Genomic DNA, 27,403 nt, shown 5'->3' with positions numbered 1-27,403 from the left:
ATTGTCTAAGATTATACTCTGTATGACTTTGTTTTCTAGGCTTCGGGAGCAAGTTCTGCTTGAACCTAGCCGACGGTTATGGAACCCATTGACATTCCAAAACAATATATACACATAACTATGTATTTGTGTGTGTGGGTGTGTGTATATATGTATATGTATGTGTGTATATATATATGTATATGTATATATACACACACACACATAATCAGCCAAAATCAGAGAAAAGGAACAGGGATTTAATACCTTTTTTATGCTTATTTTTGTCAAACATGTACTCCTTTCATACGGGTGGCTTTTACAAGGCAATTGCCGTCATTTAATGTTTTCAATTGTAAACTGTCTTAATGGAAATGTTAAAATTCATATCTGATTAACATTTTTGATAACTTAGAGGAGATTTTAACTTTAGTTATTTAAATTAGGTAAAATAATTGTACTGAATCCTGTCTAAGGTTTATTCAGGGATGATTTCCCTGATGTGTGCATAAAATCAAGGTCTTATTTTACTGATGCATAAGTCCTAGTAGAATGAGACTAGGCATATGCTTTCAGATAAATGAGGAATGACTCCAATCAGTTTTCCCCAATTAAAGAAGCCATGTCATTTTACTTTTAGAAACATACAAGTGGCCCAGTATGGGAATTTTCATAATAGTTCATGCATTTGTCAGCCAACATTAAAAAGTAACCAACTCCTCAGGTATTTGTAGTTTACCCTAATGCTTCTATAAGAGAGTAGGCGAAAAAGAAAAGGGTAGATAATCTTTCTTATGCAAACTTTTTTCTTATATTCTGTCTTTCTTTCACTTTTGATTTTAGTAGCATCCCCCACACATTTGTGTGCCTGGTTTGAAAGGAAGCTGGGGCACCCAGCAAGGTTAGCCTTTAAGTTTCTGTGTGTTGGTTTGCAGATGAAGTAATGCTGGGAGGAATAAAGAAAGGAGAAAAACGGGAATACAAAGCACTGAAAATTCAGTGTGGGGGTCTCTGCTTCAGAGGAACTTCAGTGGCTTAGGGCTACGTGGCTATTTTATTCAAATGCTTCTCTAAAATCTGACAACATACTGGCAGGTGCTCCTCTTCTTGGCTTAATTCATTAAGTATCCAGAATTCTACAATGTTTAACTGAAGAATTGGTTAACATTTTGATCTTCAAGTGTTGAACTTTCTTTTTGTTTGGGGATGGGTTTGGGGGTTTTTTGGGGTATTTTTGTTTTTTATTCCTGAAGCTTACCAGATATGAATGGCTAATATTCCATTGTTCTGCTTATTGTAATGGTGAATGCTTTAAGAAAAAAAAAAGTGTAATTTGCTAAGAATAATTCATGATCTGTTTATGCGATAACTCCTTTTTGTTACAATTTTTTTAAGAAAAGCTATTTTTGTTAATGTAAAGTAAATATTTCAGAGCAAATTTTTTAAACTTATTGCACTAAATACAGGCTCTGTAAAAAAAAAAAGCCTCAGCATTTTATCATTCCACAGAAGGAGAATCTTTTGAAAGAAAGCATTGCCTCCTACCAGAATTAGACAATGAATTAGACTGGTATTATGGAAATGTATACTATTAATGTCACTAGGGCTTAATAAGCAGCTGTTCGCTAATGTGCTTCCTTTCAAAGGGTTGGACCTTTAAATTGCCTCAAAAGGTAAATTGTATTCTTTTTTAAGTATCCGTGTTCTTTACTCAAGCTAGGCTAAAATTTGCTAACTGCCTTGGTTTCTTTTCAAAGCTCATGTAATATTTCTGATTTTTCAGAATATTTGCAATAAGAGTCTGGATTAAAAAGAACACACACACACATAGTTAAAAGTTCATGTCTTGGCAAGATCTGGGAAACCAACATTGTGAGAGCAACAATTAAAAAAAATTATTCTCTAGAAGTTAACATCTAACATCTAATATTGCCAGACAATATCATTGTACTTTTTTATAAAAATCATTTGAAATGGAATAAACACAGTTATGTAACTAACAATTATCCAAATAGTGAGAGAGCAAATCATGTAAGAAAATTCAGAATACCTTCTGTTTCATAGCCACACAGATTTTGGACATTAAGAAACATTGGGAACTAAATTTAGGATTGGCAAAAGTCTGGAAGATGGGTATCAAAACAGAAGACATTCCAGAGCTAGCTATTTTAGGAGGTATCCCTCCAAAATGACTTGATGTAAGTCTTTAATTTGGGAAATAGGTTCTACTCACTTGGACATCCCAGCATCACCAACTCTTGATGCTCCCTGTTCCATATGCTTGTAATTTCAGCTATTTGGAAGCCACCAGGAATGCTTTCTAATTATTATTTGCAACTAGAACTGTAATCAGAAAGAAATTTTGTATTTTTGTATAACTTGATTATGTGCCATTTTATATAACAGGTCCTGTTTTACAAATAAATTTTGTTTTACTAACATTGTGTTTAGAAATTATGATCTATGTGTAACCATGTCATTTGAGTTCCAAATTAATTGCCAGGCTGCTTTCCCTAAGTAAATTTGTGTGCCATATAGGTAGATATATGCAAATATGCATATATGTTACATAAGCACACACAGAGAGATATTTGATATATAGAATATCACTCTCATATAAGCTTCATTCCTTGATTCATTTTATAAAGCCTCACCAGGGCTTTTTAGCAATATTTAAGTGTTTTGAGGTTATGTTTGGATATTCCTGCCACCTCTTTCATTCATTGCAAGTCATTTTTCAGCTAGCTATGGGCTGCCTTACTGCTGTTGCTCGCTGCCTCCATCTGCTGCCCAAGTGAGAAGAATAGATGGCAAACAAAAATTATCTGTGAAATGTGGTTACCTGAATAATTTTATAAACCGTTGACTCTGTGTTGTGATTTTTGTCATTTTCTGTGGTGGATCTTCCAAACTGTGTTCAGGACTCATATCCCCAGACTCACAGTTGGGGTCCTCTGGTGTAAATGCTGGTTGTGATGACCAGGGTATTGTTAGGGTTTCTGCCATGAGATAATTAAAGCTCCAGTGTCTGATTTAGACTTCCGGGCTCAAGAGTAAGCTCTGCCATAATATAATATGAAAGGGGAAAAAGTTACTATTTCCGTTTAAATCCAAGAGACCCATCTTCTATAGGAGGCTTACCCATGCGTTAGGTAAACATTAGGAATTTAGCTAGGGCATTGAGATTGTATAATCCTTGCATGAATGAGCAGAGCTCAAAGCAGGTTGTTCCTTTAAACCATTTAATGCAGTATTTAATGTTTAGGATTAAAGCTTTTATCCTGTCCTGTAGCATGATTAAGTCTTAAGTCACTGCAATTTAGGTAGCTTAACTGCATGTTGATCCCCAGACTTTTTACATAATGGTTGAGGAGGGGGCACTCACTGAGTCTTTTTTTAAAAGTATGATGGAAATAAAATTTGCCTCTGTAGAGATATTCCCCTACTCTAATTGTTTTCTTGTTTCAGCAAAGGGCATTAAGATGCCAAAAACCAGTACCACTGACCTTTGGTATCTGCCAAGGGCTCCCTTGTCTTCCCAGGACAGTTTCAGAATTTCATCTCAGTGGGAGGGTAGTAAGGAGATCACCCCGTCCTTATCCTGTTCTGGGAAACAGCTGGCAATGGGAACTGCAGGCACGAAGTATTTTCAAGGCCATTATCAGTGCCTGAGGCATCAATCATTTCCATCACACACCACCAGTAGCTGATAAAGGCCATGTCAGGAGGTGCTGCTGTCCTCCTGCAAGGTAAAATTATGGGGTTGGTTGCAAAACCAGAGCTGCCAATCATGGTGGCCTGAATGTTTTATTTTATTTTTGGTTAGTAACTTCATTTGAGTTTTTGGAGTTTCCAGTAGCCTTAACATAGCCTCTGAGGAGTGTCTTTCGGAAAGGTCTTTAAGCTTTCACCTTTCAATAAGTTCTGTATTGCATTTTTACTGCTACTTAACAAAAACTAAAATCCTGAGTCTGGAGGCTTATCCATGCACCTGCCACATTAATTTCTGTATTCATATATTCCATCTGACAGGAATGCACTATAATGGCTTGCCTAGAGTTGTTAAGATGTGGTCTGTGAATATACATTGGAAAATGTTGGGTTCGTAAGTAAATGTATAAAGCAGAGATTTGTGTATTATGTATTCACAGCATAGAATTCCTTTTGCTTTAAATGCATATTCATGTATCTTTGTGAACTAAGGATGCATGTTAGTCCATTTGAAAAGTAGGCACTGTTCATATTCAGTGGCTGCTTTTGGAATTAGTTCATCTTTGTTTAACGGCACATAGCCCAGATTTTCAAAGCAGGACCTTTAAATATGCCAAGAGAAAATCTGATGCTAACAAACAAAAAAACTAATAACAAATACAAAACTAGTAACAAAAAAACTAAACATGTTGTGAACATTTATAAATTTAAAATAGCACACTTTTCCCATTCAAACCTTATAAATTTGAAGCAAGTTCTTATTCTCTAGTTTTAATTTGAGAGGTAAATTTTAATCCAAGACTTAAATCTTTGAATATATCTTTCATATTGAAAACATCAATGAAAAGTTTTTAAACTTGACAATTTCTGTGGTAAACCTTTCTTTTCTATTGAAATACTGTAGTTCCCCTTCCTTCTTCCCCATCTCCTTGATTTTTATATGTGTACAAAAAGACAAATGATGTTTCAGTTCAGTATTGCATGAACAATGATAACTTTTGTAAATTATATGGACAGGATTTAAGTTTGATACTTTCTAAAGGAATTCATTAGTTAATTTGTTGAAAAGATAAGAAATTGTTAGTAACCCAAATATTGGGCTATTTTATTCCGTTTTGATACTCAGTTTTACTTAATGATTTCCTGAGGAATAAACACTCCAGACTAGGGAGTTTAGAATAAAAAAGGTTTCAGGTTACTCATGGTCTAGTTAAGATCTAGGCAAACATGAAAACATTATAATTTTCCAATATTTCAGAAATTTTCTGAGATCACTTTCATTTGCTAAGACTGAATTTAAAATTTGGTTTTCAAATGCAGGTTCTTAATCTTTTGAGAAGCTTAAGAAAGCAATGGACTGTCTCTCAAATAGACATAGCACATCTTTGAACATTTAAAGTGCTAATAGAATTTTGGGCCCTTACGCTACAGCCTCCACCCACCTCCAACCCCTCAGGGCCTTATGAACACAAATCGAAGCCTGCTATAAAGTTGGTTTGATAATGTGTTTTGAAATGAGATAGTGATTAGGCCTCCACTGAACATACTTTTAAGATGGTACTTAGCAACTTCTGATCTGGAATCATTTTTATAACTTGAAGACTTTAGTATCAGTTTTGGAAATAGAAACCACACTAATTTGAATGAATAACAAGAAGGTCAACACTGACTCTTCAAGACAGTAAATTTCTTTCCTTGGAAGTATGAGGGTGTGTCCAGGGGTAGTTTTTGGCAAGATACCAGATTATTTCCAATGGACAGGAAAATCGAAGAAGAAATGAGTAAGGAATCCTTGTAATTATCCATCCACCAAAATACCTAATTCTTTTTGTCTCTTAGACATGACATATGTGGCCTAGTATTATCCATAGATCTCTGTCTAAAAATTTGTCAATCAACGTGACCAAGAACAGTTGAAGATGATAAATCAGCAAACTCAGTGTAGTCCACGATTGACAAAAATAAATTTTAGTGGACAATGGAGGAGCAAATGTTGGGGGAGAAATTCAAAAGTTGATTTTCTTCCCTACTTCAATCAGGGATGTGTTTCCTATTTTGAGTGTTTTCTAATCACCCAGTAGAGCAGCCTTGGACCACCCTGCCAGTGGAGTGTGCCTCCCTCCCTATCTGTACCCCAGCCTCCTTCTTTAGGGAAGCACTTGGATTTCTTCACATCTGCACCTTACTAACAGGTAAGGTGCTACATCTACATGGAGGGCCCTTGGGGCCCTTGAAAAAGCAGGCAGAAATCCTTAAAGGAGTTTGAAGTTCTTTTAAGATTTGATTCCATTGGGTCATGACTTATAGTCAGACATCAAATCATTGCCTACATTTTCAAGCTGAAGAGAGCACTGGAAATCTCATACTGGCTGATGAAGAAAGGAGGAAAGTCAGCTCCCTACCCCACATCCCCAGGAGAGCTTTAATGAAACTTCCACAGTAACCAATGAAGAGACCATGGGTGGAAATTCCCATATCAAGTGGAAAAGGGCCTAAATCCAGTGTAAGTATCTACATTTGATGTGTCCTTTTGTCACAGAACTGTATGACTTAAAGGGAATGTTCCGGCCTTCACATGTGAATCTGATCCACCATCCTGTCAGCTAGGAATATAGTGTGCATTTATTTTTTGAGGAACATGTGTTAAACCATTCCAAGTGAGTAAAAGTAAGGATTGAAAAGAAGATTTGAGTAAATGGGTACAGATTTGGGGTGAAGCTACAGCCAGCATCCCATGAATGGCTCTACCTGCCACTAGAGTTATGTGAGCACTCTTCGTTTATCATGTTGACTATCAGGCCAGTATTTTGTATGTATGTCTAAGTTGTATTAGATACCTCACGGGAATGAAAGACAATAATATGACAGTTTTAGGGGCTGATGATTTGAGACAGGCTGTTAAGTAAATATTCCCCACCCTCTGTGTTCCAGTAGTCTGTGTTCTGAAGTTCTTTTTTGGCCCCTCTTGCTTTTGCTAGTTTTGATTTTCAGAGAGAGACAAAACATGGGGATGGTTACCTTTCTTCTCCTGTGTTGCCTTAGTGCTACTAGACTATGCTGTGTGGTTTTCTAATTTCTTCCATCCTGTAAAAGGGTACTGGGAGCTCCATAATGAAAAGAAGTTTCAATTATATTGTCTCAGAATATTCTTGACCACTGAATGCACTTCAGAAAGGTCTTACAGCTACTGAAGTAAGTTCAGTGGATTGTTAGCTGATTTGACTAAAGGAGAAAAAAAGCTTCACAACTAACAAACAAAAAGGTGGGAAAAAAAAGTGTGGAGGGCACCAAACAAAATGACAGAGCCTCTGGAAAAACAACCAAAGAAAAGCATCTACAAGAAGACCAAAGGTCGAGCTTTCAGAACTTGGTGGGACAGCCTATCTGAACTCCTGGAGTTTAGAATAAAGCTCCTAGAATAAGGCAGCCAAGCTTTAAAGATAAGTCACAGCAATCAGGACCTGCTATTGATCTCTCAGGCTCTGAGCCTTCATTTCCAGTGTCAGGCCCAGCGCAGTGTACATGGGTGATCTGAATGGAAAGTGCACATCGCTATGTCTCCTTTCCTCACTACTATGTTGTCCAGTGTGAGAAGTCTCTTGTGGTTTCACATATTTCTCAGTCTGATGCCTTTTTTGTCTTTTTTCTTCTGTCATTTACATCCTGTTTCATAGTGTCAAAATGAATTTTTGTATCACATCTTGTCTTTGTCCATTACCAGTGTAGGATCACAGTTAAGCCTTCCATGAATTCCATAGTTCAGGATCTTTTACCTGAGCATTGTATGAGTTTCTTCCTTATGGCAGTGTCACCACACTGTGTTCAGGTGGGGAGACAAACATGTAGGTGCTTGAACATGCCCCACAGACACGGGTGTAGCCCTAGAATTTGTGACAGTGCAGACTTTACAGACAGAGCATTATGCTCTCAGAGGACTTTAAAAATATGTATAATAAGCAATTAACTTTCTTGGATATATCAAATCTTGTTGGGAAATTAGCTTCCAAGAGCTCTGAATTGGATGGAATTCCATCTGGCTTCAGAGTACAATGAGCCTATTTGAAATGGAGCTTTGAAATGTTTTTCTTGTGCAGAAATACAAACTAGAAAAAAAGTGCTGATCTAATGCTACGTTTTCTCTGTGTACTGACTCAGTTGCCAGAATTATAATGAAAACTGTATTTTAGTCTAACAAATGTATAGAATTTTTATGTAATAAATAAAATTTTATAGGAAAGAATGTCATTGTCTACTGTGTTATAACACTTTCCCGTGCCCAGGGTGGTGATTAATAGTGTAGGAGAGGAAAATAGTTTTTATCCCTATCCTTCTGAGTTCGTGGCTGAGACCCCTGTAATGGAAGACAGACTAATGAGAGAAAAACACAAATTTATTAACTTGTATACCTCATGTATACATGTGAGATACCCAAGCCAAAATGAGTAATCATCCTGAGGTGATTTGGAATTCAAGCTTAAATACCACCTTAATAGGAAAAGGGGAGGGAGGGTAGGCTTCTTAGGGGAGAGTACATCATTTTTAGGAAAGGGGAATGGGCCCTTAAAAGACTAGATGGGAGACAGGTGGTGTGTGAGAGAGTTTGTGTGCATGCGGCCTCACTTTCTAGTCCTTTCCTGTGTGTGTCACTCTTCCCTTGTTGATGAAACTCCCAGAAAGAAAGGGGATTGATGACAGCTGAGTTCCTTTTGGAAGATCTATCTTTAGGCAGATAAGGAGAGTTCAGAGAAGGCCTCTCTCTGCATTTGTTGTTTTTCCTGTGCCTACAGCTCAAGATAATCAATGCAGTGAAGCAGCATTTTATGGGGTGGCATGTCTGAATTCCTACAGCTGTATTTTTGGTTGGTATATATTTTCTGCTATTCTTCAATAGGAAGTAATCCTGGGTAACATCTTGGTTTCACATTAGGTCAGCATGCTGCAAGGGTGCCCTAGAATTTCTCAGTTGTTCTTTTCTAGCATCTTTCAGTATGTACTAGGCTCCTTGAAGTATGAAATATAAATGTACTAAAAACTAAAGTACAAAGTTCATTCACTGCCTGGCCAGGCTTCCTAGCTGGAGTCAGAGTTGCCCTGTGAATGCTACAGTTACAACTGAATTCAGTCATCAGGCAGAATAGAAAAGCCTGTTAGGTAACGTTTACTGTGGAAAACACTTGGGCCTGGTAGTGTGCTCCCCACATAAATTGAAGGAGACTAAGGAAGGGGTGTTCATAAGTGGAATGCCTTCTGCAATACCAATAAACCTCTCCTGATTGGTTTTGCAATTTCGGATTTTTCTTGAGAGGCTGTTGTACAGACTGTTTTTCATTAGCAAATGTAAATAATTCCCAGATCATAGCTGTGGAAGTTTTTCTATACAATCTTGCCAAAAGTAGTTGTTCTGGAACATTTGTGAGGCATCCTCAAACACGAAAGGGTTTAAGATACTGAAGAATACTAATGCCCCTGGACTTTTAATTCTTTTTGGGAATGGTTCTGAAGCAGGTTTACACAATTTCTTGTTATATAGACTACCTAGGGATTAAAGAGCCTTTGAAATCCTCACATCTCCTAAAATGCACCCAGAAATTTTTTCTTTCTCTGACTATTGGAAGTATACTCTATATTCAGTCTCAAATTTCAGAAAATAAGGGAAAATCTAGAGGATTTCTTTTAGGAGGCATACTACTTGTGCACTCCAGGTTAATATGTAAGTCAAGTTTTGAATATCAGAATTTGAGCTTCTTCAAATACCTGAATGGCTTAAAGCTCTTACAGATGTTGAAAGGTTCAGAAAGAGACAAGTGTCCTAGGAGGGAGGCTCTTTGGTCTTATATCTTTGATTAAGTATTATGGAACCAACCCACCAGACCATGCGTCTTCACATTATTTTTTTTATTGTGGCCAAGTAGCATTAAAAATAAGGAATGTTTTGTGCCTTTAATTTGATATTGTGCATTAACTGTCCAAATCCTGAGAAAATAACTTAAGAAGATGCACCTAGGTTAAATTTAGGATTCCAGAAAACACAAAGCTAAGCTTTTAAACCATTTCATGGGCTTATCAGCAGTTTCAATTGAAGTCTTAAAGCTTTCTAGGTAGTTAAGACTTCCCTGGCCAGCTTTGTCAGACTAGAGAGGCAACTAAGAAAGGCAGCTAAGAAAGCCATCCTTTTTACCTCAAAATAATTATTATGGTTATCTCTGTATAATGGAATATGAATAATTTAATTTTTTCTTTCTTTATCTGTATGTTTAAAGTAGTCCTCTATAGTTCTTAATATGAAATTATAGTTACATTAAGCAAGTAGCCAAGTAGAATAAAATGACAGTAACTAAACCCGTGTGAAAATAGACCAAAGGAGTAGAAGGGAAAGTCCCCAAAACAAATTCGATTATTGTAAGAATTTAACAAAAGCTGTGGATATACCTCAGATGAGTAAGAAAGAATTCATTTAATAAATAGTGTTTAGGACAGTTGGCTTTTAGTTTGAACACAACTCTAAGTCAAGTCCAAATGAATTAAGAATTTTTTTAAAAATTAAACCAAGGGAAGGAGTGGAGAGGATGTAATAAATTTCAAAGGATTAGGGAAAAAGTAGAAAGCCTAGACTGGTGAGTTTGGAGAGATCCACATCTCACATTTTGTGGAAAATACCATGAGTGAGGCCCATTTCATATGCATTTAGTAAGTCCACAGCAGTGTGCTAAGTGTACCCCCTTTAATTCAACAAGCATTTCCTGAAATCTCTGATCCACCAGATTTATATTCTGGGAACTCAGTGGTAAATATTCACTCCCTGATCTTAAGTAGCTCACAGCCTAATGAGGGAGATAGACAGCAAGGGAGGGTTATGATGGGAGGCACGGGGTGTCCTGGGTGCACATAACGAGTTGTTGGGGTCATTAGAAATATCTGAGCTAAGCCTTGAAGGATGAGCAGGAATTAGGCAAATGATGAAAGGGAAGGCCAAGGGAGGGAAGAAAATTCTACCCAGAGGAACAGAATGAGCAATCATAGCAATGTGACAAAATACCAGCCATCCAGGATGTCCAGAGCGAGACTGTGTATGTGGAGGACAGGGGACTCGGGAGGATTTGGGAGTCTTGCACATGCATTCAGATCTAAACAGAGCTGTCAGGAGCCTGTGACGACGCAGGGAAGCCTAAGAGCGGGAGACTTGGGAGAGAGAACAGCAGAAGAGGAATATTCCAAAGTGGGAAATCTAACAGGCCTGTTGACTGACTAGATCTGGGAGAGAAGGAAAAGAACTTGTGGAAGCCTGCACTCAGGAAGAGCATATGTCACCTCTTCATTTAAAGATAGGGACTTACACCAGACAGTCAAGTTCATTCAGGCTCTGACTGTCTAACTCATTGAATATTGGCAGTGTTTACCTTTTCTTCTCAATGCTGTCTGAGGCAAAATATTTGTAATGATAAAAAGAAGGCAGCTGGAGAAGATTTTGAGGGCCTGAAAATACTTCTCTATACCAATAAAATTATTTTCCACTCCCCAAACAGGAAAATCTACCTAATTTCTGGTTTTCAGTTAAGAGACCCCAACCTAACAATGGCTTGTGTGGCTTAAGTAACTACAGACAAATTTTGTCTCAGCAGCTGTAATTCTCTACCAATTGTCACCTTAACCATGTTTGTGCTTCTTTGCTAATGATAATAATGCAATATATTTTTAGTGTATGTGTATTTACATATTATGTTCCACTTTGCTTCCAAATGGCATATATACAATCAGATTATTAAAATAAAAATCCAAAAGCAAAGACAAAAGCAAGAAATAAATATACTCGACCCTAGAACTAATATGATCACAGTACAATGAGGCATTAAATATTTTGAACTTAGTAGCAACCTGAAAAGAAATGAAACCACTAAGGTTTATAGAATTTTATTCTTTGATGAAGAAAGTATGTGCATTCTCCAAGTTACTGTGAAAGCAGAAATAACCTGCATATGGCTCTCAAATTGGGGTTGGACGTGCTGAGCTGATAAAGTCCCAGCACTTAAATTCTGATTCTTGAACTGAATTTGTTATGTCATCCTTATCCAAATCAGCCTCTTTCAGAACTAAAAAGATAACATTCCTAAGTATTAATGGGATGGAAAGGAGTCTTTGTTTACTCCAATGATATCCCAAAGACAAAGGATACAGAAATGAGAGACTCACTGTTTGCCTTCCAAAACCTCACAGTCTGCTTAGGAAAGCAAAGGGGTAAGCAGATGATTGTCATATACTGTGCCAGCTGCTCTAACAGAATTAACTCAGAAGTAGCACAGAGACTACCTGAAGGTGTTAGGGGCAGAGCAGCAGGGATATGATAAGGTAAAGAACCCTTTTGAGAAAGGGAGGTCGTGTTCCAAGCAGAGGGAACAGCATGTGTAAAGAAATGAGGTGTCTTGTCTAACTCCATACACAAAAGTAATCTCAAAGTAGATCAAAGACCTGAATGTAACTCATGAAACCATAAATCTCATAGAAGAAAACATAGGCAAAACTCTCTTGAATATAAACATAAGCAACTTTTTCCTGAATACATCTCTTCAGGCACAGGAAACAAAAGCAAAAATGAACACATGGGACTACATCAAACTAAAAAGCTTGTGTACAGCAAAGGATACCATCAGTAGAACAAAAAGGCATCCTACAGTATGGGAGAATATATTTGTAAATGATATATCTGACAAGGGGTTAGCATCAAACATATATAAAGAACTCACATGACTCAACACCCAAAAAGCAAATAACCTGATTAAAAAATGGGTAGAAGATCTGAACAGACACTTCTTCAAAATAAAAATTCAGATGGCCAACAAACATGTGAAAAGATGCTCCACATCGCTAATCATCAGGGAAATGCAAATTAAAACCACAATGAGATATCACCTCACACCAGTTAGGATGGCCAACATCCAAAAGACAAGGATCAACAAATGCTGGTGAGGATGTGGAGAAAAGGGAATCTTCCTACACTGTTAGGGAGAATGTAACTTAGTTCAACCATCGTGGAAAGCACTGTGGAGGTTCCTCAAAAAGCTAAAAATAGAAAGACCATTTGACCTAGTAATTCCACTCCTAGGAATTTGCCCAAAGAAAACATGATCCCTGATTCAAAAAGACATATGCACCTCTGTGTTTATCACAGCACTATTTACAATAGCCAAAGTATGGAAGCAACCTAAGTGTCCATCCGTAGATGAATGGATAAAGAAGATGTAGTACATATACACAATGGAATATTATTCAGCCATAAGAAGAAAACAAATCCTACCATTAGCAACAACATGGCTGGAACTAGAGGGTATTATGCTCAGTGAAATAAACTGGGTGGAGAAAGACAAGTATCAAATGATTTCCCTCACTTGTGGAGTATAACAATAAAGCAAAACTGAAGGAACAAAACAGCAGCAGACTCAGACTCCAAGAAGGGACTGTGGTTACCAAAGGAAGGTGTTGAGGAGGATGAGTGGGGAAGGAGGCATTATGATTAGCACACATAATGTAGGTTGGTCACGGGGGAGGCAGTATAACACAGAGAAGACAAGTTATGATTCTGTAGCATCTTACTACACTGATGGACAGTGACTGTAATGGGGTATGTGGTGGGGACTTGATAATAGGGGGAGTCTAGTAACCATAATGTTGGTCAAGTAATTGTACATTAATGATACCAAAAAGAAAAAACCTTTGGGAAAAAAAATATGATGTGTCTGTGCATCTGTACTGAATGAAGAATGGGAGTGGAGACGTGAAATTGAAGAAATCAGCAGGGATCAGATGAGGGCCTTATGGATCATAATAGGGGACTTGATTTTACACTGCAGAAAACAGGGACTCATTGAAGGATTTTAAGCAAAGGAGTGCTTGATAATGTTTTCATTTTAGGGGGAAAAATCGCTGTGACAGCAGTGGGGGATATTTTTATGAAAAATCCACCGCTAACATCATACTCAGTGGTGAAAGACTAAATGCTTCTTCCCTTAGATCAATAACAAGACAAGCATACCTACTCTTGCCATTTCTATTCAATGTTGTACTGATGGTTCTAGCCAGGACAGGTAGGTCAAAAAAAAGGAAATGAAAGGCACTCAAGTTAGAAAGGAAGGAGTAAAATGATCTCTGTTCTCAGAAGACATGATCCTACATAGAGAAAATCATAAAGAATTCACACACACAAGTAAGCATTGCTGTGGGATGCAAGATCAACACATAGATAGCAGTTTTATTTTTACTCAACTAGCAATGAACAGTCTAAACAGGCATTGAAGAAAATTCCATTCACAATAGGATCAAAAAGAATAAAATATTGAGAAATGTATTTAACCAAGGGAATGCAAGATGTTTACATTGAAAGCTACAAAATACCACTGAAAGAAATGAAAGAAGACATAAGAAAATGAGAAGACATCTATGTTCATGGACTGGAGGAGTTGTTATTATTAGGATGGTAATACTGCCCAATTTACAGATTTACAAATTCAATGCAGTCCCTATCAAAATCCCAGTGGTCTTTTTGTGTAGAAATGGAAAGGGCAATTAAAAAATTCATGTAGAATTGCAAGGGATTGCATATACCAAGACAATCTTAAAAAGGAATAAAAATGGAAAACTACTACCTGATTTCAAAACATTCTATAAAGTTATGGCAATCAAAACAATGTGGTATTGACACATGGACAAAGATCAATGGAATAGAATTACATGTACTGAAATAAAATATGTGTCTATTGTCAACTGATTTTCAGTAAGATTGCCAAGACTGCAATGAGGAAAGAAGATACTCTTCAATAAATGATGCTTGCACAGTTTGATATCAACATGCAAAAAAAATGAAGTTGGACCCCTATCTCACATCATATACAAAAGTTAACTCAAAATGGATCAAAGACCTAAATGTAAGAGCTAAAATTATAAAACCCTTTGAAGAAAACTAAGGGTAAATCTTCATGATTGGAATTTGGCAATGGTTTCCTGGATATGACATCAAAACACAAGCAACAACAACAAAAAAATAGGTAAATTGGACTTTTGTTTCAAAGGATACTATTTTCAAAAGTATGAAAGGCAACCCATAGAATGGGAGAAAATATTTGCAAATCATACATCTGATGAGGATCTACTATCCAGAATATATAAAGAACTCTTACTACTTAACAGCAAAATGAGCAAAGCACTTGAATAGACATTTCTCTAAAGAAGATTAAAAAATGTCCATGAAGCACATGAAAAAATATCAGTGTTACTAGACATTACAGAAATTCAAATAAAAATTGCAATGAGATACCATTCTGGTATCCACTAGGATGGCTATAATCAGCCAATACCAAATGTTGATAACATGGAGATATTAGAACACATATGTTGCTGATGGGAATGTAAAATGGTGCAAACACTATGGAAAACAATTTGGCAGTTTCTCAGTGCTTTCTCAAACAGAATTACTGTATGAACCAGTAATTCCACTCCTATTGAAACAGTATACCCCAAATAATTGAAAATGGACATTCAAGAAAACAATTGAGGTAAAATAAGCATGTGCATAAGTGTTCATAGCAGCACTGTTCACAGTAACCAAAAGATGAAACAGTCCCATATCCATCAACTTATGAATAGATTTTTTTTAAATGTGGCATGTCCATATAATGGAATATTCAGCCATAAAAAGAAATTAGGTACTGATACATGTTATGATGTGGAATGAACCTTAAAAACATGATGCTGAAAAAAAATCCAGGGGAGTTACTGCTCAGTGGGAATGAGGTTTCCTTTTGGGGAGATGAAAATATTTTGGAACTGTATAGTAATGATGGTTGCACAACTTTCTGAATGTACTAAATGCCATTGCATTGTGTACTTTAAAATTATTAAAATAGTAAATTTTGTTAGGTATGTTTTACCACAATTAAGAAACTAATGGCACTGGTAGATACTATTTTTTAACTATATTTTTAAATAATCTTAGATTTACAGAAAAGCTGGAAGACCTAGTACAAAGAATTCCATACCTTTCATCCAGATTTCCAAATTGTTGGTATTTTATTACATTTGCTTTATCATATTCTATCCCTCTCACTGTTTCTGTCTTTATCTATCTGTCCTCTGTCTGCCTCTCTCTGACTGTTTTCCTCTGTGTCTCTCTGTGCATATGTGTATTCTATAGACTTTCTTTAAATTTTTACAGTTGTCCCACTAATGTCCTTTATGGAAAAAGAAAAAATAATAATTTCTGGTCAAGTATCCAATCTAGGATCACACATTGCATTTATTTTTCATATCATTAATGTCCTTTAATTTGGAACAATTCCACAAGATTGAGGAATTGCCATTCCTGTCATTTGTCATTCATGACCTTGACATGTTTTGAGTAAGGACCTTTATTTTGTAGAAAATTCTTTAATTTCGGTTTGTGTTAAGTTTCCCGTGATTGGATTCCTCATATTAGATTATGCATTTGGGTAGGGATGACACGGAAGTCACACTGACCTTCCTCAAATGCAGCAGTCAAGAGGCACATAATATCTGTTTGTGCCCTTATTCGTGATGTTAACTTTGATCATCTCATTAAGGGCGGTCTTCCACTTTAAATTTACTACTTCTCCCTTTGTAATTAATAAGTATCTTGTGGGAGATATTTTGAGACCATGTAAAATTCCTGTTTCTCATCAACATCTTTAGCATATTTATCCATAATCCTTTGAAACAACTACTGATGTGGTTTTTGCGTAATGGGGATTTTGTAAAGCCGTCATTCCTTCTATGTTTATCAGTTAGTGTTCTATTGTAAGGACAAGCTTTCCCTTCTCTCAAATTAAGGAGTCTTATTTTTTTCTGCTATTATCATTATTATTATGCCCAAATTGTCTCAGATTTGGCCAATAACAGCACATTCATTCCTCCTGGCTCCTACATAACTTTTGACCTGTCTCCGTCATTCTTTGAGTACTTCCTTGTTTTTTTTTTCATGGAAATTGACATTTAGAAACCAGGATCTGGGCACTAGATGTACTCGTTGTGGTACCTCTTACTGAAATTACAGAAAACTGACTTTCTGCCTAATGGTACCTTGGAACACTTTTGTTGTTGTTCTGCTGAAAAGACAATATAAATATATTTTTTAAATTATAACCCTTGTCCACATACATGTGCCCATCCCTTTTATTTTGTACACATTCCTTCCAGTTGTGTATAAGAATGAAATGTATATAGAGACATATATATATTTGCAACCATATGTTGTCACTTGTGTCTTCCTTTTTTTCCTTATACTAAATCCTAATCCTAAATATGTCTTCATGCTGCCTCAAGGTCTCAATCCCTCTGCCCTTAAATGGCCACCTGTGGTTCCACTGAGCAGCTGTGCCCCGTACATTAAATTCGTTCCTCTCCAGTGTGGGCATGCTGTCTCAGTGGTCCTCATCAAAGTGATAAAGCAAGGAGTGCCCTCCAGGTGCCAGACTCTGTGCTGCGGAGCTTACAGATGTGTGAATGCGCATGTGTGTTGTACTCCTCACAACAAAGGAACAAAGTAGTTTGTAGATAAAAACTAAAAAAAAAAAGTAGATAAAACAAATTTATCTGAGGAAATTGAGAGACAAAGAGATCAAAGAGCTGGCAGCCGCAAAGCCCTGGAACTTTCCCGAACTGCAGCGCTCTGCACTGCTCCCATGTGCTTGCTGGACCGCTACTCAGGCTCCCCCGTTTAGGTTATATCTCCCATGTTTCTTCAGCGTAAGCCTGGTTCTGGGACCTGATCCTTTTTCTCCAAATCACAAAGAACAGAGGTTTTAGTTGCTGAGCAGACCTGAGAAGAAATAAGGGTGGAATAGTCATTAACCGAAGGACCAAGCCTAAAGCTTGCTAATTAATTTTGACCCAAGGGAGGACTCCAGGAGAGGAGACCGACTCCAAATGTGAGTAACAAAAAATCTCAAAATAACAGTTGCTGAAATAAGACAGAAGTTTATCTCTCTCACACGTTGCCCTATGCAATGCATTCTAGTGATTATTTAGGAGCATGAGCTCTAATTCAAGCACACTTTATCCTATGGGACCTTGGGCTTCAGCTTCTCTAGGCCTCTGTTTTCCCACCTATGTAATAGAATAATAATAGTGCCCAATTTAAGAGTGTTTTTGTGATGACTAACCACAGGATTACATGAAAAGTGTGTAGAGCAGTGCTTGACACATAGTGAATGCTCAATAAATATTGATTCTCCTTATTGTTCTTTTACCTTAATCTTGAACAGTTTAATATTTTTACCTCTTCTGTGGAAAAAGAGATGGAGTGGCTGAGACTACAAGTTTTCTTCCAATATCCTTTTTTTTTTGTTCAGTCTTTCATGGTAATAGTCACCTTATTTTTTAAAAATTAAGGTATCAATTCAAAACTGAAAGTTTCTGTGATGACTGCCCTTGCACTGTTCACCATGTAAGAACTTATTCACTATGTAAGAACTTGTTCACCATGTAAAAACTTGTTCCTTATGCTTCAGAAGATTGGAGACTGTTGAGAATTAGGCTTGGGGTTGATTAATGATTGTGCATTGAGTCCCCTATACAGAATTTTATTGTTGTTAACAACCATATGATCAATAAATATGAGAGATGCCCTCTCAAAAAAAAAATTAAGGTATCATTGATACACAATCTTACAAAGGTTTCACATGAGCAGTAGTCACCTCATTTTTAAATGGCCATATACCATCCTGAACAAAGACTATTGCCTGGCCCCCCTTGCAGCTTAGCTGTGACTGTGACTCAGTTCTGGCCAGTGGGATGTGAGTGGAAATAACATAAACTACCAGGACATGTCTAAAAGAAAGAGCCATTGCCTCTTCCTCGATTTCCTTTCCACTGCTGGCTGGAATTCAGATGTGTGGTCCAGGAACCATTCTAGACAACAAGTAGACATTGATGATGGAGCAACAAGGTAGAAGGCGCCTGCATCCTGACACTTCAGCACATATGTCAACTCTGAGCTGACAGCCTCCAGACTTCTTGAATAAACTTCTGTCTTATGTTAACAATTGTTACTTTTGTTTTTTCACAACTGCGGAACACAGTCCTGTTTTTGTTTATTTTTTCATTTCAGCTGAACACAATCCTAACAAATATCAAAGATATATCATTTTTTAGGGTGACTGAGAGCTATAAATGCTAGCTCTATAGTTCACTGGGTAACAGTCAGCTCAGGAGCAATGGACTGAATCTAACATCATGGAGTTTAGCAATGATAATGTGAAGTGCTTCCTTGGGTCCATAAATCAGCCTTGCAATAGCCAAATCAGGTTGATATGGCCTGGGGGGGTCTTTTTATAAAGGAGATGGCAGAGTGCCTGTCACAGGGTAGGTACTCGGTGATGTGTGTCCCCTTTGCCCCACCTCTTCCAAACAAACATCTGAGTTCAAAGCAGTCCCTGCATGAATTGACAATAGGATGTTCCAGCTCAAGGGACTTGGGGCTCTGTTAACAGCATGGTGTATGGCAGGAATAAGGAGATGACTCTGCATTACATTTATAGGTCAATCCACACCTGGGATATAAACAGATGGGAGTGTTTTCAGAGACAAGTCTTGGAAAAGAGACATCTTGGGGTGGGGGAAGGGAAAAGAAGTGATCACTGTTTTCAAATATCTGAAGGGTTGTTACAAAGATAAAAGGGTTTCTATAATCTTGTCCTAAGCCCCTCAAGGGTTCTAATGATTGGAAAGACCAATTTCATCAGTCAAGTAACGTATTGATCACCTATTACCGATAGGCTGTGAGAGTGATTGCTAATTGCCCTACCCAATATCTGTTCTACCATTTTTCTTCATGAATATAACCCAGGTGTTCTGGTCACAAAATGCCCAAGTAAAATACCTACCTTCCCATGCTTCGTTGAAGTGTGAGGTGGTCATGGGACAGAGTTCTGGGCGATGAGACATAGCTGAAGTATAATGTGGAGTTCCAAGAAAGTTTTGCCTTCTCAGTGAAGATGCCTTCCATCTTCCTAGTTTTCCCTTCTGGGAACACAAGTGAAATGCCCTGAGGGACAGCTGTTAGTCTTACAAGCATGAATGAAACCACACGTGAAAGATGGGAGGGCAGAAAGATAGAAGGAGTCTGGTTCTTGGAGGACGTCCTTGCATAGCTTCTCAAACTCAGGTTTGCCCTTGTCTAGGCTTCCTGTTACATAAGAATTAATCCTTTCTTTATTTAAGCCATTGGAACAGGTTCCTTGTCAGGGCAGCTGAGATGCAGCCCTAACCCGGACACCATGCTAAGATCTAGGGATGGTGCAAAGCTTTCTTGTGCTGTCGCTGGCTTTTCTTACCTCTCAGTCAGGATGGGAGGAAGAGCTCTTAAAAACTGGAGCAGTCTCCAGATGGATCAACCCCTCGTGGAGGCCCCGGCCCTAGTGGGGCGCATAAACTGGAACAGTCTCCAGATGGATTAACCCCTTGTGGAGGCCCCAGCCCTAGTGGGGCGCATGCACAAGGCACTTCTGCAGCTGCAGTGCTGGGGAGCAGTAGGTGTGGAGTGAAAGGTTGGATTTGGTGACGTTTAAAGTCCATTCTAGAACAAAAACTTTTCTAATGGTCAGAAAGTTCAAAAAAAAAAAAAAAAAGGACTCAACATAGTAAGCTTGGTCACTGAACAGATGGTGTTTCTCAGTTATTGTCTGCACAGAGATATGCCGTTTTCATTACAGTTTCTAAGAAAGCACCCTCCATTGAACCCCCTGGGTGACCATATCATGGCGATTTTAAGTTTCTAATGGAATTTTAGTTAATATTTTATTTGTAGTAATGCAGTCTATCCCACTTTTTACTACGAGGACTTTTATTTATCTTGGGTTTATAAAGTTGACATGACAGTGAAATTTATACTCAGCTGTGTTTTGATTTTCAGATACCAATGGATTTATTATTTTTGTCCTTATTTTAAAGTCATAGGTTTATTATTTTTGTCTGTTTTATAAGAGTGAATCTTGGTCACAAGATTCCTTCCCAACTCTATTACTGGAATGTTAATGTCTTATAAACCAACCATTAAGGATCAATTCGTTGGCAGAATTTCTGTAAATGTGTGAATGTTCTTTATAGGAAAGGGGGACTTTTTTCCTCTCATGGCAGAAACCAGGTTCTTTGATGAGGTGAACATAAGAAAGAATAGGGTGACTCTTTACTGGATTGCATGATTAATCCCTCAGTGTGATCTCAAGCCTGAGAAAGCAGGATGAGCTGCCCACTTTGTGAAGGTAAGGGCTATAAGGGCTCAGCAGGTGTTTGGTAAGTAAATGAACAAATGAGTCCCTTTCTATACTGACCGTCTAAATCGAGGCTATGAGATGATGATGCCTAGTCGCACAGTCTATGTGGGTGCAAATAAGTGTTTCTCAAAGTGCATCGTAATGGAAGGTGGGGGGAGAATAAGAAGGTGGTGCTTACAGTGGAAATTACTCAGGGTTCTACTGCAGACTGACTGAATCAGAATCAGCAGTAGGCGCTCAGGAATCTGCATTTTAACCACACACCCACACCCACACCCACCAGGTGACTCTCCTGCATAATAAATTTTAAAATTATAGGTGTATAGACCGGCTATTCCAGCTGAGGCTCCCACATTAGAATGGGGCCTTAGGAGGCAGCAGGAATTCCAACTGGAGCAGGATTTTTGGTGGCCATCCTTTAGAAGCCTGTCATAGCAAATATGCTTGTCTCTGGCGACACCTGCTGGTTAAGAGAAACAAGAGGCAAACAATCCTTTCAACTACACGTGTTTTATTTGATGGGGACTGTGATAATGAGGGTGCTGCATCTTAGTGTTTGAATCACAATAGCAACAATCAATATACAAATGTATCTGGGGGATATCTGTTTTACATTTCTATCTTTTCACTAGCTTCAGGTACAATCAGTATAGACTTGCAGAATATTATCTTTCAAGTATCTTACCTGTTTCTTAGAATAAATATTCTTATTTCATGTTCACTTGAGAGGCTCACAACTTTTGGATTTCCTCTGAAAGGATCTATTGAACCCTTCAATTAGGGAACTTATTCTTTGTGGTTGTTTTAGAGAAATAATAAGAAGCCAACTTTTATGTTTCATGGAAGACTCCAAGCAAGATTTTTAAAAGTGTTTTGTGATATCTTAGAGCATATCTTTTCCTTTACCTGCTGTATGGCAGCCAGCCTGTCTAGGAGCTCACAGTTTAGGGATGGAGAGGGGACAGTGTGGCCAAGGCAGAGGATGTGAGTGATGTGCAGAAGGGGTGGAGTCCAGGAATAAATAATGCCTGGGAAAAATTTTTTCTTTTGAATCACACAGACATTACCAGGTCAGAAGTTCCAGAAAGAGATTTAGATGTGCTGAACAGAAGTGTGAAATGGAATTTTGGGTGTATGCACTGGGGAAAGGGGTAGCTCTTGTCAAACATGAGGCTGGAAGTGATGGAAAATGGAGCCAAAGAGTCAGGCCATACCTCACCCACCTAGAAAGAATAGATTTCCTCGTATAGGTGGTGAGTAACCACTGAAAAGTTTAAGATTTTCTTTTCTATCAGATTATTTATTCCATTAGAATATCAATACACAAAGTATAGCATGTACCTTTTATCTGACAGTGGTTAAATCTGAGTCCAAATTCCTGATTAAGATTGTGTTGGGTAGACAAGTATTTCATGCAACAACACAAAAAGTCCCAGTCCACCTGGAAAGTCCCTTGGCATTCCAGTAATTAGATTTTGCCTGGGTGCTGTAACAGGGAGTTCTTTTTACGTAGACATTTGGCAGAGCTGGATCGCTGTGCCTTCTGTTTCAGAGCTTCCACACTGCCTCCTCTTCCTGTCCTAACAGCCGCTCCACAACATTTCCCACCACACAGACCCTAGGAAAATCCCGCAGGTCTCCTTACTGCAGTGGGCCAAAAGCTGAGCACTGGCTCATATTCAGAGCCTGAGGCATGAAACAAACCAATTCATTATTTTGTGCCTAATTTTTCACCTTTTAAAAATAATGGTGATAATGGATATATTTCAATGTTGCTTTTCACAATAGGGTGAGGTACATACCTTGCGGCCATGCCACACAACCATGATGCTATACTTCCCTCATGAAAGATGAACAAATGCAAAATCTCTTTGTTTCTCTGCTTGGTCTTCAGCCACACTACTCCTGTCCTTACACACTAGGCATGGTCCAGTGGGAACAGCATGACATTTGGAATCTGATAGACTTGAATTTTAATATTGCCCCTCCCCTATTGTGTTAGCGAAGTCGTCGGTCACTTTTCCTCTTCTTTACGGAGCAAAAGAAGCTGATAATATCTTCTCTTGAGGATTGAGCGAGGAAGATACGTGCTGTTTGAAGGCCTTTCAATCATCAATCAAAGGTCTTTTTGTCTGTCCCTGAGACCAATGTCCAGCAGCCCATGGACCCTTAGTAAATGTTAGCTCTTTTCCCTTCTTTTTCTGTCCTTTCCTTGATAACCAGCGAGTCATCAAAAGACCAGGAAGCACCCAGCCTCCATCTGCAACGGGGGCAAATTGCCATTAGTTCACACTGTTCTGTGCTGTTCTACAGTGTTTACCTCTGAAACAGGCTAATTAAATAAGAGACCTTTTCTTAGCATGCAGGTTCTGGCCCAATCTCTGTAACGATTTTGAACTCTTTCAGGTGTGGAGTCTGGCAGTCATTTACCAGCCGCCGACTCTCCCTGCCCCCCTGCTCTTCTAATCCAATTCTGTTAATATTTGCTCACCACTGGACATGGGCCACAACTCTGATGTGACCCCCAAAGCCAGCCTCTCCTGACCCGTGGGCAGGGCTGGCCCATCTGCACAGATGAGCAGCTTCTGCCTGACTGGCCAGGCCCCAAATCAGGAGACAGTCTCTTAGCCACTGGTGCCGAAGTGTGACTTTCTTATTGGCATATATTACCTAACAGACTGAGGGTTCCTGTTTATTAGCCAAGTCCACTGCCTAAAGGGCATTACTCTAAAAGATTTGGTCCAAAGTTAATCTTTGACTTAAAGGGATAACATTTTGGGGGACAGTCCCCACTGCACATACACTGTTCTGTTGCACTTATCTTTTCTAAATATCCTGGAAAGGCAGAGATGTTGGCAAAGTGTGATGGAACAAAGTTTGGCAGTGAACATGACAGCCAAAATAGAGCCAAGTGACAAAAGATCGAAAAGCCACAAAAGAAAATGACTCACAAGCCAATGAACCCTAGTGTTAGAACAGAGACATGTGGAAGGGAAGGTGCTGAATAGCAGCAATGTAAGTGCCTGCCCGAACGAAGGTGGCTGCAAGACAAAGCTGACTGACAAGGGGCAATGGCGACGCTGCTGAAATATTATCCTGCTTTATTTGTACTTGAAGGATTTTACGTATGTTCAAAGTAATTTTTATTTTAGTGTTTAATAAGTTCAAAAGGTAGGAAAGGAAATTGTACCTTCATTGTGGTTTTACAAAGGTAATATCTTTCAGGAAATACACAAGCCAGGAGAAAAAGCCTTTGGACAGACCATATATCCCAATCTGGGATTTAGAAAGTTAGAACATCTTATATTTTGGGAAGCCTCCTATTTACTCTGGAACTCCCAATTCACAGGTACAGTCAACTGTTAATTATTAATAGAAATTAATTTAGTAATTCCAACGTGTTAACCAGTTCAGGAGTCCTCTTAGAAGGCAGCATGTTTCCATGCTGTCTGCCTTGACTGTTAGAGGGCAGAATCTGCTGCCGTAGCTCTTTTCACAGTGCACTTTGCTCTGCCTTCTGGAAGAGCCAGTGCCTATGCTGTTTGAAGGCCTTTCAATCATCAATCAAAGGTCTTTTTGTTATTATTCAGGACAAATGCCACAGTCCTCAGAGCCCTTCCCATACAGGATCCCCTGATCTGGATGCAATGCAGCCTGTGGCCTAAAGCACCCCAACATTGTGGCAGAGAGAGGAGAGCCCAGGTGTCCTATTTTACATCTTGTTAGATTCCTGGGCAGAAGAAGGAAGTTAAGTCTCAGTTATCTGGCCAGGCAGAGAAAGACAAGTACCAAATGACTTTGTTCATTTGTGGAGTATAAAAACAAAGCAAAATTGAAGGAACAAAATAGCAACAGACTCAGACTCCAAGAAGGGACTACTGGTTACCAAAGGGGAGGGGGTGGGGGAGGGCGGGTGTGGAGGGAGAAGGGGAGTAAAGGACACAATAATCCTCCATCACAATACAGGTAGGTCACAGGGAAGGCAATACAGCAAGAAGAAAAGTAATGACTCTACAGCATCTTATTAAGCTGATAGACAGTGACTGCAATGTGGGGGTGAGGACTTGATAATATGGGTGAATGTTGAAACCACAATGTTGTTCATGTGAAACCATCATAAGATTGTGTATCAATGATACTTTAATAAAAAAACTCAAAAAAAAGTCACGATTATTTGTGACTTTTATTATGTATGAAATGTTGGCATATTGGGGATGGAAAATTAAAGTTATCACAACATTCTTTAAATTGTCCTGGAGACAGACACACATGCATGATGGGATTTGTGGGGAATTACAAGGCTCTTTCCTTTCACTGGGAATCATACCTCCTTTTTTTATACATTTCTTTCTTTTCTTCCAAAGTAAGGAAGACTACGAAGTGCCAGAAGGTTAAGCTGATAAAAAGATTAAGCCTTTTAATGCCTTAGGCACAGAGGGCAACAATGATTTAAGTAAGATGGTTTAGATAATCTGCTGTTGGGCTGCTTTGAAATCCTACCAAGCAAATAACTGCAAGAACCCATTCAGAAAGACACGGACATGTAGCATAATTTTGGTAAATAAGTGTGCAGAAAAATGCTGAATAAACTAATAAATATCAAATTCCAAAGGGTTAGCCACATTATATATTTTTGAAAGGCAGATGTTAAGATGTAATTTTTCATTGCAAAACTATACCTGGAAATGGGTTCTGTGGTTCTCAGATAAATGGCCTGATAATTGCATTAATGTTTTATGAATCGGATGTGCTAGCTTGGTATACATTGCTTCAGGGACAGCCACCATTTACTGAACAGTTGAGTGAAAGCTACTCTACCGTGGGCTTTTTGTGCATTATCTCTTATCTCTTTAAATTTTTATAAGAATCAGGAGACAGAATTGTTGTTCCTGTTTTAAAGATGAGAGCACAATGACTCAGAGACTTAAGTCACTTGCTTGAGGTCAGAGAAGTGTTAGAGCCACAGTCATTAACAGAGCTCTAGATTACAGGGGTCTATTTAAGAGCCCCAGTTCAGAGCAGAGAGCAAACAGCACTCAGTCAAGTCTTGCACTGGGTTCACAGTATTCTAGGGATCTCCTTTTAATGCCTTAGGCACAGAGGGGCATTGTTATTATTTTCCAGCTTTGCATAGGGCCTAAATCTCCCAATAACTAGCAGTAAATCTGGTGTTGCGCATGCTGAAGTCTTTACAAAGTACCAGTTGAGAGAAGAATAGATATAGTTGTTGGGCTGGGCTCTCCTATTTGAGTTGGAACAATAAAGAAGTCCACCAGTGCCTGGTTTGACTCCAAGTCAGAATCAAATCTAGCAATTTGAGTGCTCAAGCCAAGTAGTATGAAATGTACCCCCGAATCAAGAGGGGAGGGGCTGGTCCTAGTGTTCCAAGTGGCCACATACTGAGAACTCGTGTCCCAACTTGGGGTCGCCTGCTTCATCGTCCTCTATCAACTGCCATGAGACAGACCTCTGGCTGGGGCAGTCCTGCCTCAAGGCCTGGAGAGGTGATGTGGCCATTGACTAAGAGGGTAAATTTTGCATAATATATTAAAAGTTATTGTCAAATGATACCCTCTTCATTATAGTTCCTTGGAGCAAAGCCTGGCTCAATGTCCTGTTTAACTTACTTGGCCTGCTGTTCAGAGGTTCAGAAGTTGTGGGTAGGATATTCAAGTCCCCCAATTGAGAACTCTACAGGCTTCCACAGCTCTTCCTCCCCCAGTCCTCTCCCAGCCCCCAACAAGGAACAAAGCTAGATTTATCTCAGGCCTGATGTGGGACATAGTAGGTACTTAACAAAAGTTTACTTACTGAATGGACAAAGGAAAAGTGGGAGGGAGGGAACAAAAGAGGGCAGGAGACTTAGAACTTCAGTACTCAGAAAATCTACCCTCATGTTGACAGTATGAGGAAACATACTTTTAAAGTTATTTGGTAATGTGTATTACGAATCTTAAGAATGTGCATATCATCTAATCCAGTAATTCTGTATTTAGAAATTAAGGTTGTATGCAATGATTTGTGCACAAATCAAAGTATTGTTCCTAATTATAAAATATTTCAATGAAACTAAATGTACAGCAATGGGGAATCAGGTTGATGAATTACAATACATCTATATCTGTTCTTACCCTGGTCTTTCCCATCTCAGTCAATAGCACCTCTATTAAACCAGTTGCTTGAACTGGAAACCTAGAACCATTCTTAAATTTACCTCCTTCTATTTCACCCTGTCATTCCAAGTTCTATCATCTTCCAGATTATACAGGGATTCATTTTATAGATGTGTTAACTTAAGCAGGCAATAAGATCTATCAAGCCTAAAAGCCAATGTATAAAAAAGATATGCAACCAATTTGTGTTCCCCTATAATTTTCTCTCATGGTATGCTGTTCTTTTCTTTAATGGAAATCAGGCCTCTGTGTTTACATTTCCTGTTT

At 38.5% G+C, this 27,403-nt stretch overlaps 1 protein-coding gene across 2 annotated transcripts in view; it reads left to right on the top strand.

Annotated features, from left to right (window-relative positions):
* The window catches only part of SLC44A1 (solute carrier family 44 member 1), a 176,604-nt gene that overhangs the window by 126,180 nt on the left and 23,021 nt on the right, over positions 1-27,403 (top strand). The window contains exon 16 of one of the 2 annotated variants that reach the window (XM_017672459.3): positions 40-2,850. The exons of the other annotated variant lie outside the window; for it this stretch is intronic. Within the exon in view, the coding sequence (XP_017527948.2) occupies positions 40-63 (24 nt within the window). The 3' untranslated portion in view covers positions 64-2,850. Of the gene's footprint in view, positions 1-39; positions 2,851-27,403 lie in introns of those variants that run through there. 2 annotated transcript variants of the gene reach the window in all.

Source organism: Manis javanica, chromosome 2, assembly GCF_040802235.1.
Source record: "Manis javanica isolate MJ-LG chromosome 2, MJ_LKY, whole genome shotgun sequence".
Taxonomy (NCBI): Eukaryota; Metazoa; Chordata; class Mammalia; order Pholidota; family Manidae; genus Manis; species Manis javanica.
Note: the sequence above shows the minus strand (reverse complement) of the source record. Positions and strands in the feature narration are given on the sequence as shown.